Here is a 12306-nt window from a genome sequence, read left to right as displayed (position 1 = left end):
TTCACATGTTAATATTAATTTTATATGTAAAATATGTAATTATACATTTTATGTGCTAATATATGTTTTAAGTAATTTTTCTTGTATTAGTTATTTAATGTTAAACCTCTAGCATTGTCGCTGTTGTGTGTATTATTGCACCAGGCAATCATGTAACCAATCACTGCCTGCAATAAAGATATAAAGACTTCAAGAAGATTATATTTGGGACAAATCTTATAGAAGACGGGTCATCAGGAAGGTTGCCTATGCGGTTCCAAGAGCAGTGATCCGGCAAGCACAACATTCTGATGACCATCGCGGTTTAAAAAAAAAGACAAAAAACATCTAAATAAATATACCCTGTAAATAACTTTCTTTGTAATTATCTTCAGTTCAATATGTTAAACCCCTAGCATTTTTGCTGTTATGGGTATTGCATCACTCCTCTATGTAATCCATTCTATTCACTGATTACAATAAAGATATATTAATTAATTCCTTGAGGATTTCTGGACCCTCAAAACAGCATTCAGAGCCTTCTGTCACTGAATAGCTCTTGTATACACAGTTCCCATATCCTTCTTCTCCATCCATGATAGGCTTGAGTCAAAGAAACAGCCTTGTATACAAGGCTGTTTCTTTGACTTTCCTGTGCATGCTTGCCACATCATGTTTTCTCTCGAGTTCTTCCATCTCCACACATTTCTCTGCCATCCATTCTTTGGCTATCTTGATTGCTTTTTTTTTTACCTCCTTTTGTATTTCTCTGTACTATTGCTTGTGTATTGCTCTTTTGTATTTCTCAGTATTATTGCTTGAGTATCCCTTTTTGCCTTTCCACATTGTTCCATTAGGTTTAGGATATTAATCATTCATCCAACGCTTTTTCTTGGTTTTCCACCTTGCTTTTAAATGGTTTGTACATACCTTGTTCCAAGTATCCCTTATGTTGTTCCATAGTGTTTGTACATTCGTTTCCTCATTATTAGCTAAGATACTCAGTTCATTGTTAAGATCTCACAGAACTGCTTCTTTAATAGTGGGGTTCTGCGATAGTGTTAATGGTTTTGCAACTTTTAAATATTGGATACAAATAAATTGCAGGGTTGCGCCAAGGGTATTTGCTGCCTGGGTGTGAGAAAGAATTTGCCGTTGATGTAAAAACTGTTTTCTCGTCAGTCACTGAAAAGTTAATGAAGAAGAGTTTGATTCGTATATACATGTCTTATTTTGAAGACAAAATGCGCAAGGCATAATGTTATGGGTTAAAATTAACTATATAATATTGATGTAAATACACCACAGTTTACCCATAAGTTTAACTACATGTAGTAGTGTAAAGGCATCATTTGATTTTATCTCATTGTGGCTACCTTCAACAACGAGATACCGGGGTATTGCACTACTTCGAATAAATAACGCTTCTCTAATAGAGGAGACTACTGTTATTTATTCTCAGTGGGCACCACAACCACCCAGACGTGTTTCGGAGCTTGTTGGCTCACTCATCAGTGGGTGTCTCCTCTATTAGAGGTGGTTTTTTATTTGAAGTAGTGCAATACCTAGTATCTCGTTGGGAAGGTAGCCACAATATGAGATAAAATTAAACGATGCCTTTACAGTACTACATGTAGTTAAACTTATGGGTATACTATGGTGTATTTACACCAATATTATATAGTACATGTCTTATGGACCTATGTCTTTACATTAGTGCAGCAAAGATTCCAGTCCGATACTGGTGCATCGTCCCATCACCTTAACCATCATACAATGATCGGCAAAAAAGAGTCGAACGCCTTTTCAGCAATCAGAGCCAAATTTATTTATTTGCCACCTGTATAGGTTAAAAAAAATTTTTATGGAGCAATAAAAACGCAACTAGTAGATATTCATTACCACTTTTAAAATTAATCTATAAAAAATTTGATTCCAACAGATCTCTGCATTGAAAATATAAAGGGAATATTAAAAATAATAAACTCTCCATTTAAAGTTTTATAATTATATTTTAATGAAAATTACAGAAAGAAAATAATTGCATAACATAAAACAAATGTTTTTTTTCTTTCCACGTTTATCAGAAATATAGGACCAAAAAAAGAATAACAAAAATAAAAATTACAGACATATTTAAAAAAGTAACTTGCATTAACTGCAGAAAACAAAACTTTTTACAGAAATATCAACACAAAAAATAAAAGGAATGCAATGTTTATTACAACAAAGAAAAATATATACCTATAGTAAACTATATTAACAATAACAATTGCATTACCTATATGTCATTACGTAAAATCAATTTTCTTTGCTTTTTTGTTGCAAACTCGTTAATAATGTCATATATATCTAATTTGGAAACAATTGTTTTCAATACTAATAATACTTAATTTCTAAAGCCTGTCTTGTTTCATAGTTGATCGTAAATGATTTTTAATAATCTTAAGTATTGAAAAAGATCTCTCTCCTGATGCAACTGTTAACTGGCATCGTTAAAAATATTCTTAAAGCTACAGTAAAGTTTGGCAATAAACTGACCATGTCATTTGAAAAAATATATTCTAAAATTGCCAAGGCATTCATTTTAGATTTAATATTAAGTTAAAAGAATATCTATTTCATTGTGCAATTCCAAAGCATAATTTAATTTGTAAATCCATACAATATTTAAATTTCATATCTCTTTCAAGTGATTGTAATGAAAAAATGTAATCTAAAAATTGAAAACTTTTGTTATGCATAAATTCGAATCTTTCCTTAATTCTAGAAATTGCTGTATCCAAAACAGTAAAATAAAAATTGACTTTATAAAGACATTCCGGCGATAAAATACTTTCATCTTCACACTTTTTCATACAAAAACAAATCTTTTCCTTACGCGGTCGAATTATTTCACCATCTGGAAAAGATGTCTTGCAGTCTATTTCTTCAGCAATTTTCTTAGATTCCTCTAACATGTTTTTGAAGCCATCATCAGTTCTACACTCTTTGAAATAGTCATTTACTTGTTTTAACATTTCTATTATTGTCGGTATGACTTGATTAGACTTTTGCATTAAATTACTAACAATATTAATTTTTGATGAAATGTACCAAACTACAACAGAACATATAAATTTGTACAACTTGATTTTTGTTAGTAAAGATTTGGCAGAATTTCGAGTATTACTATCCCGAGATTGATCATTATACAAAGTAAATAATGCATCATACATTGAATCCAAATTGTACTTGAGTGCTTTTCTTGCATCAACCCTACTTTCCCACCTGGTCTCTCACATCGGTTTAGCAGTTAATGTGGGGCACCCTTCCATTAAAATTTTCCACCGATATGTGGATGCCAAAAAGAATACGTATATTTCCTGAACAATGCCAAAAAAAATTTTCAATTTCTAGAGAAGCTTTTGCGGCATCATTTATTACTAAATTTAAACTATGCACTGTGCATAGCACATAAAATGCTCTCGGGTTAATATCTAAAATTCATTTCTGAAGACTACTATTTTTACCCTTCATGTTAGCCCCATTGTCGTAGGATTGGCTACGTATGTCATTAACATTAATGTTTTCTTGTAAAAAATTAAGTACAAAATTAGTAAGACCCTCACCTGTTGTATCTAAAATTGAACAAAAGCCTAATAAAAGTTCTTTTAATTCAATTTGTTTTGCTTCATTATTTAAGTTAACAAATCTTACAATTGTCGCTATTTGTTCTTCGTGATTAGCATCTGGCATACAATCTAATATAATCAAATAATATTTACTTTGTTTTAACATATCTAAAATAGTATTTTTCACTTTCTGACCAACACCAGATATATCGTTCTGAATTTTATCCCCTAGATAATGAGGCATTTTTTTACTATCATTTAACATGCATTCAAACTATTCAAACATTTAACATGCATTCAAACTATTCAAACATTTAACATGCATTCAAACTATTAATTTTAGAAAATTTCCATTTTTTTCCTCATCAATTTATTATTATGGCCTCTTAAAGCTAAATTTTGCCCTGCCAAAAATTGAATTGCATAAATAATTCTTTCTATTACTGCTTTCTATCTCTGTTTTTCCAATTTTATCAAATTCTCACAATACATCAATCACGTTTTCATGTTTAATGGATTTTTTGAGATCAATCCACGATTTAAAACTGTCATCGTGTGCTTTACTTTTTTCGTGTCTATCTAAAACTCTCGATAAATGTTGCCAATCAAAAAAAACAATATCATTGTTAAAACCCATAGTTTTATTATGAAATTGTTTGCAACAAAGGCAGAATACAGAATTTTTGACTTTGAATATATTAACCAGCTTCTAAGAATTTTTTCCCCATTACTTAATTGTTTATAATAATATTCTGTAGAAAATGACCTATTCTTATCATCTAAAGGAAAGTTATAATGTTGAACTTGTTCTAGATCGAGTTCTACTAAAAACATTCTAATACAGTAATACCCCGACTTACGCTACCCCGACTTACGCGAACTCGGAGTTACGCGGTTCTTGATTTTTTCGTTTGGCAACGCTGCCGCCCACTATCTTCAAGGTCGTTTTTCATATGTTATCGATATACGGTGCGACGGCGGAGAATGAGAGCGAAAGATGAACAAAATTCAACTTTGCTGCTTTTATGTTTTTTATATCAGTGAAGGGGAAACACATTTCACCATAATAACGTAAAAACCAACACAATTCCAGCTATCGGTATGCAATTAGATCGAGTTTACTACCAGTTTATAACAGATTCCACTAGCAGAAACACAACTGGATTGTTATTGTTTTATGGTAGTAACCCCTAGAAATGTGAGGTGTTAATAGTGTATCTCTGCCTTTATGGTGTTGTTTATTCAGTTGCTACACGGGCGCAGCTTTGTTTATGCGTATCAAGCGTGCCTCCTCGTTTTGTAATTGTGCTTTATTCCCTAAAAATGAGTAAAATATTTAATTAAAAGGTGTGAAAAGGAAGCGTCCTGGTGAAGACACTGCAGATTCAGAGAGAAAAAGAAAAGCAATTATCGATAAACAGAGGCGGACTGGGTCAAAAATTCTTACCCGGGAAAATTTGTAGTGGCCTCATACTATGGTTTATGGCCAAAATCACACCGGCCCACCGGGGTTTTCCCAGTAAGGCTTATGGCCAGTCCGCCTCTGTCGATAGAGAAAAAATATGAAATTGTGAAACGCTTTGAGGGAAATGAAAGACCATGTGATATTGCACGTGCTACAGGCCTAAATGAAGCAACGGCGAAAAGCACATGACAATTGCAAACTTGACAGGTTGAAAATTGAAAAGGGCTCAATTGTAAATGGCTTAAAATTTTTAGAAAACATAGACTCCAACGAAGAACGCGTTATAGCTACAAAGCAAGGAATAAAACAATTATTAGCTTGCTACGAAGAAATTCTGCGTGAAAAAAAGAAGGCGCTGTGTCGTCAGACGAATTTGTTAGATTTTATGAAGCCATCGACATCGAAATAACTTTTTTACGTAAGTCATTTGTTTTTTAATACATATTTTGTATTAATATGTATAAAGAACTGCAATTTTATTAATATTTTTCTTCTAAACTAGTGTTTTTGTTAGTCCTTGGTCCCAATTAAGCAAAAGTTATATGTATTTATATGCAAAGTTGTACCCCGACTTACGCGATTTTCGTCGGACCCACCTATCGCGTAACTTCGGGGTATTACTGTACTGTTCGTTAACAATTTTGGCTATAACCCTGGATCGTGCATATCATTTTTGAAACATTTACTGGTCAAATCTGGAGTATCACCGGTAGAGGTTCCTGTCGTACATTCAACTTTTGATGAAATTTCTTCAATAGGCGGCTGATTTTCCAAAAAAGCAATCTTCTACGGAATTTTGAGTGATGTTTCGTTCCTCGCTGATTTTCATCATAGAAAGTATCTAACTGTGATTGTGATGATTCTCCAATTTTTTTACTTTTTGTAGATGTTGGTTCAAAAAAATCATGAAATTGAAGTAGTAACTTTTTTTATACTCTTCCTCTTTTTCTAATTTTCTTTTTTGGTAGGCTGCGGCGGAAATTTTATTTTTTCTGTCAGCCATCTAAAGAGAATGATTCAACAAATTGTTATTTAAATAAATAATATTTAACAAAAAAAAAAAAAAGTAATTATAAATCATCAAAAATTATTTAATTTCTATCCAAAATTATTAAAAATTTAATTTTAATTTTCCACCCCATTACTTAAGTGATTTAAAATAATAATTAACAATTATTATTTTAGGTCACTTATTATTAATTAAAAAAAAATCTTTTATAATTTTTTGTTGAGATTTGTAATATAAGAATTATATAATTTAATGGCCTTTAGCATCAGCACCCCTAAATATTCAGCGCCCGGGTGTGATGAACCCTTTGCGCCCCTGATAAATTGCAATAAACTGATATTTTTGTATATTTTATTATATATTATCTAATATCTAGTTATTACAATAAAATTTTAGTAGTAAAGCAAAGATAAAAAAGTTCCTGCCTACCTTGGGAAGAGAAGAAAGTATTTGTTGTTTTACCTCCCAAATTAATTCTTCTTCATGAAATTTCATACATTTCTAAAAAAGAAAAGAAAAAAAAAAAAAAACAGGCAAATTTGTTGGCAACAAATTTAAACTGTAATGTCATCTGCTGACGAAATATTTAGAATCAATCGAAAATCGATTTGCCCATGAATTTCAATATCTTTATTTTGTCTTGGACACAAATATTCACTCTTCATTTTTTACATTTTTTTCGATACACTATAAAAAATTTTGGCTACTGTACACCAGATAGCTCTGCTTTTATAAATTTAATAATATACATGTGTGCTTTACTTTTTTAGCTTGAATATATACATAAAGATTCCTTTCACTAGTACTGTGATATGTTTTTTATTATTGCTGAACATAACAGAAAAATTATGCATTTCAGCTTTTCTTCTGAGAGTAATTATCATAGATTCTTTTATATTATATGATATTAGCATTAGCATTAGTAGAGGCATTTGATGCAAGAAAGCAAGCTTATGCAGCATCAGCCAAAAAAAAAAAAAGCCACTTCCACTTCACCCCACTGTTCGTTCAAAATACCTGTCCAGCTGAGCCTTAAACTTATTTAGGCTATCAACCTCCACCACAAGGGATGGAAGTCTGTTCCACCAACCAACCACCCGCTGGCTAAAGGCAAATTTCCGCACGTCTATCCTACATCTGTCTTTCCTCAATTTGAATTTATGCCCTCTCAGGTGATTTTTCTGAGCTAGAGGAAGAATCCCATCAGCATTGAGCATGCTTAAACCATTCAAGGCTTTATACACCTCTATCAGATCACCTCGCTGGTGCCTAGTCTCCAGACACTGTAATTTGCAAAACTTAAGCCTTTCTTCGTAAGAGCACCCCTTTGTTCCATTCACTAATCTTGTTGCCCTTCTCTGTACTCGTTCCAGCAGCTCTACATCCTTCTTGAAATGAGGTCTCCAGACCTGTATACAGTACTCTAGGTGTGGCCTGACCATCGCCTTACACAATGGAATAATCACATCCTTATCCCTGCTGGAAAAATTCCTGTATATCATTGACAATACTCCATGAGCTACTCTTGCAGCCCGTCTGCACTGCTCAGAGAACTTCATATCTGCCTGCACAACCACCCCCAAGTCCCTTTCATTCTCTACCACTGTCAGTGTAGTACCACAGAGTTGATACGTTGCTCTGGGGTTGCTGTTTCCCATGTGTAGTACCTTACATTTATCAATGTTAAACTTCATTTGCCACCTCTCAGCCCATCTGCTCAACCTTTCCAGATCCTGTTGCAGCAGCATAGTGTCAGTAGTCTCCTTGACAACCCTGCCAACCTTTGTATCGTCTGCAAACTTGGACATTAAGCCCGATATACCATCATCAATATCATTTATAAATACAGAAAACAATAATGGACCCAACACTGAGCCCTGAGGGACTCCACTAATAACATCAGTCCACGATGAGCAGTGTCCATTGATTACCACTCTCTGTCTTCTCCCCCTCAACCACCCCTTTATCCATAGCAGCAATTTGCCTCCAATGTCACACTGCTCCAATTTGTGTAGCAGTCTTCCATGTGCAACAGTATCAAAAGCCTTTCTAAGATCCAAGTATATAATATCAAAGTTATTCCCTGCATCCAGTTCTTTTGTGACTGCATCATAGTATCCAATCAAGTTGGTCAGGCAAGACTTCCCCTTAACAAAACCATGCTGTGTCTCAGCTATAACTGAAGTCTTGTCTAAATGATCCTGCAGTGCTTCTTTAACCAGTGCCTCCATTAATTTTCCTGGAACAGAAGTTAAGCTCACAGGTCTATAATTACTTGTGTCAGCCTTTGATCCTCCTTTGTGAATTGGGGTCATATTTGCACATTTCCAGTCTATGGGTACCTCCCCTGAGTCCAAGGAAGCTCTCATAATTATGGCTAAGGGTTTGCTTACTTCCTTTGCTGCCTCCTTTAATATAACTGGATAGATCCCATCCACCCCGGGTGCCTTTCTTGTGTTTATCTTCAACAGTTTCTCCTCCACTTTACTCCCAGTTATTTCAAGATTCTGTAGCTTACTGCTAGATTTGAATACACCTCTGGCATTCCCCTCGCTGAATAACTCCTCATGTGTGAATGTCGATGCAAAATATTCATTTAGTTTGTTAGCTACCTGAGCAGGATCATCAACACTTGACCCATCAATATCAAGTGGACCAATCTGATTCATCCCCTTCCTTCTAGAGTTTACATAAGTAAAGAACTCTTTGCTGTTTTTCTTTGCATCCCTTGCCAAGGATTTCTCGTAATCTGCCTTCGCCTGCCTAACCTCCTTTGTAACTTGGTTGCATATCAACTTGTATCTATCATAGGCTTCTGTGTCATGTGTTAATTTGTATGTATCCCATGCATTTTTCTTCTCTGCCATATGCCTCATTAGTTCATCTGACATCCATTTTGGCCTAAACCTTGAACAATATTTCTTAGTTGGTATGTAAAGCCTAGTAGCTTCCAAGATAAGTTCTTTGAATGCTTCCCATTTTGAATTTGCTGTTGGTAACATCATCAGTTGGTCCCACTGTATAGAATTTAAATACTGTCTCAGTCCATCGTAGTCGCCTTTACGGAAGCAATAACCCTTCCCTTTACCCCTAATGGTAGTTACCTCTTTGAGTAAATCCCACTTCAGCACACTGTGATCACTGCCACCTAGTGGTTCATTTATCTGCAGATTCTTAATGCATGAAGAATCACTGCTGATAATCAAATCAAGAGTATTACTCCCTCTAGTTGCCTCCCGAACATGCTGATGTAGAAAACAATCATCCAATAAATCCACAAAAGTCCTGCTAGTGTGTGAGTAACCAGCCCCCAAATTCCAGTCAACATCTGGGAAATTAAAATCTCCCATTATAAGACACTCTGCTTTACTGGCCCACTATTTCCCTGTACAGTTCCTTATTATACTCATATTGATTACTGTCCTCCCCGAAATGTTACCACCTTGTCGCAGTGGGGAGGCTTGAGTATCCCAATGACCCAGAGAGCTATGCTGGCGGTAGCTAGACTACCAGTAGGGCCATCCTAGCCAGACAAGTCAAAGGGTAGGGATCAGACAAAGAGTAACATACTGGTCCTCTAGGTTGCGCGGGCGGCTGGTTCCCTCCCCATGCAAAAAAAAAAAATAAAAACTCAAAAGTTCAAAGAGGAAAACCAGACGGACAAAAGGATGCAAATCAGACTAGGAAAAGGAAACGAGAAGGAATAACGGACATTTTAAATATTGTAACATGGAACATAAGAGGAAGATTAGGATATAAAGAAGTCTAACTACTTATACACTTAAAACAGCAGAAAGTAAATATAGCAGTCATAACAGAAACAAAGAAAAAATTAAAAGGTACGAAAGATTATTATTCTTATACAATGATATACAGTGGAGTAGATCAAAAGGAAAGAGCCAGTGTTGGGATAGCAATATTAATAGATCAGAAATGGAAAACCAAAATACAGAGCTACACATGTATAAAAAATTGAATAATAACAATAGGATTTAAATTTGACAGAGGTTATTTATGTATAATTGGAATTTATGCTCCAGATAGAAAAGAGGAAGAAACAAATTTTATTTAGAGTTACAAAAAGAACTAGATAACAATGTAAAAAAGGACCATGTAGTTATTTTGGGAGATTATAATGCTCGGGTAGGGAATAAGCCAATAAAAAGGTCTGAGGTCGAGGGTTTCCTGTGCGGACGTGCCTTTCTGCCGCTCTTGGAATAGAGAAGTTTTTTCTGATTTATTTTCTGCTTTATTAGTTTAAATTGACATATTAACTTATTTCTAGAGTAGCTTTATATTCCTATTTACGGTACTTAAAGTTAAAATAACTTAGATAGAGATTTTGTAGGTATTACTTAGTATCGGAAAGGGTATCAAATCCACGTGTTTACCATTCATAAACGGCCGCCATTGTTACGTGAAAATTAATCAGTAAAATCTATTAATCTTGTCGAACTTCATTGGCAATTAAATTGTAATTTTAACTATACATATAACCACTTAGGTTACGGAACATAAATAATTAGTAAAAATAAATAATTAATACATAACTTGATACAGAAGTTATATAAAGGGATTTCGTAGATAACACTCGTTACTGAAGCGCGATACAGCATATCCGGAATTCGATAGCATTAGCTTTGTATAGTATAGTGCATAATATAATATTGTCAATTAATCAGTACATCTATTAATCTTGTTAAACTTCATTGTCAATTAAATTGTACTTTTAACTATATATATATAACGACTTAGAGTACAAACGTAACAAATAATTAATACATACTTGATACGGAAGTTATATAAAGGGAACTCGTAGATAACACTCGATACCGAAAAATAAATATAGCGTTATAACTGTGTTAAGATACAAGTTTAAGGTTTTAATTTTGTTCTGAAATTGTAATTTTATTGACATTTAAATCGAAATCATGACTCTGACCAGAGCAGCAAAGCAAAAGGCTCAAGCTAATGGGAGTGCTGTGACTCAGGGGAGAACTGAGGGGGGCGGTTGCCTCCTGAATCACGGCCTTTTAAGATGCACTGTTTGCTTGATGTTTGCGGAGCAATCGGGTACGGGACATGATACTGCCATGGGGGATGTCTTTGTGTGTGCACGATGCAAGGAGTGCAAGGAAATTAGGCGACAACTTGGCGTTGTTATGGGCCTATATGAGACCTTGAAGGACAGGGTGGATGCCCTCGAAGGAAATAAATTGAGGGGCCCATCAAGCTCTCAGCTGCCCACATCAACACCAGAGCTTGGACTTGGTCATCTTGCAACACAGAGGCAGCCCCCAAGGCAGAATGCGCTGGTCCAACAGGAACTAGTAGTTGTTGGTGACTCAATTGTCAGGGAAACGGGGAACATGCTTTGTTAAAAGGATAGGTGGAACAGGACCAGGGTATGTCTGCCAGGGGCAAAGGTTGATGACGTTGTGCAGATATCATCTTTTAAGGGCACAAAAGGTGATATAGTTGTACACGTTGGCACTAATGATATTAAGAGTAGGAGACCAGCGGAATTACTTAACAAGTACAGGTCACTGTTGAAAAAAAGCCGTGAAGTAGGGTTGAATTTGAAAGTGTCTGCAATTCTGCCCAGACACGATAGGAGGGAGTATATGATGAGAGCCTTGTCGATCAATTCGGCCCTGGAAAGATTGTGCAAGGCTGAAGGGGTAGAATTTTTTTCAGCCGGGACTGTACTTGTTAACAGGAGAGATTGCTTCTACAGGGATGGGATACACTTAAATAGAAAGGGTGCAAGAATATTTGCTGATGCTATCGAGGCAGTGTTAGGTGGGTCGGAAAACTGCTAGCTTGGGGGGAGACAAAGACTAATGGATTAACAGTAGCCACTGGCAGAGGTGAAAGAGATTCTTGCACTGCTTCTATTGGAATGAGCAGAAGCCTGAAAAACAAGATGCAGGATATTTCAGAGACTGCTGGAAGTCATTGCGGTACAAGTAAACACATGGGTTGTGTTAGGGTAGCTAAGAATAGAAACAGGTGCATGTATACTTGCGTGTACACTAATGCTAGGAGTTTAGTAAATAAATTTGATGAATTTGAGGTATTACTCAAAACATCAAAGGCAGATATTGTTGGGATATCAGAGACGTGGTGTCACACAGATATAAGGAATGCAGAACTGGAATTTGGGGAGTACAACGTCTACAGAAAGGATAGACAGGATAGGAAGGGAGGAGGGGTTATGCTATTAGTTAAAAAACACA

The 12306-nt window shown here is 35.2% G+C and overlaps 1 protein-coding gene across 1 annotated transcript in view; it reads right to left on the bottom strand.

Moving 5' to 3' along the window:
- LOC150074965 (uncharacterized) overlaps window positions 1-12306 on the bottom strand; it is a 658991-nt gene that overhangs the window by 613484 nt on the left and 33201 nt on the right. The window contains exon 3 of the mRNA XM_090389013.1: window positions 6497-6568. Within this exon, the coding sequence (XP_090245139.1) occupies window positions 6497-6568 (72 nt within the window). The remainder of the gene's footprint in view (window positions 1-6496; window positions 6569-12306) is intronic.

Source organism: Mastigoproctus giganteus, chromosome 14, assembly GCF_048544385.1.
Source record: "Mastigoproctus giganteus isolate SK-2022 chromosome 14, ASM4854438v1, whole genome shotgun sequence".
Taxonomy (NCBI): Eukaryota; Metazoa; Arthropoda; class Arachnida; order Uropygi; family Thelyphonidae; genus Mastigoproctus; species Mastigoproctus giganteus.
Note: the sequence above shows the minus strand (reverse complement) of the source record. Positions and strands in the feature narration are given on the sequence as shown.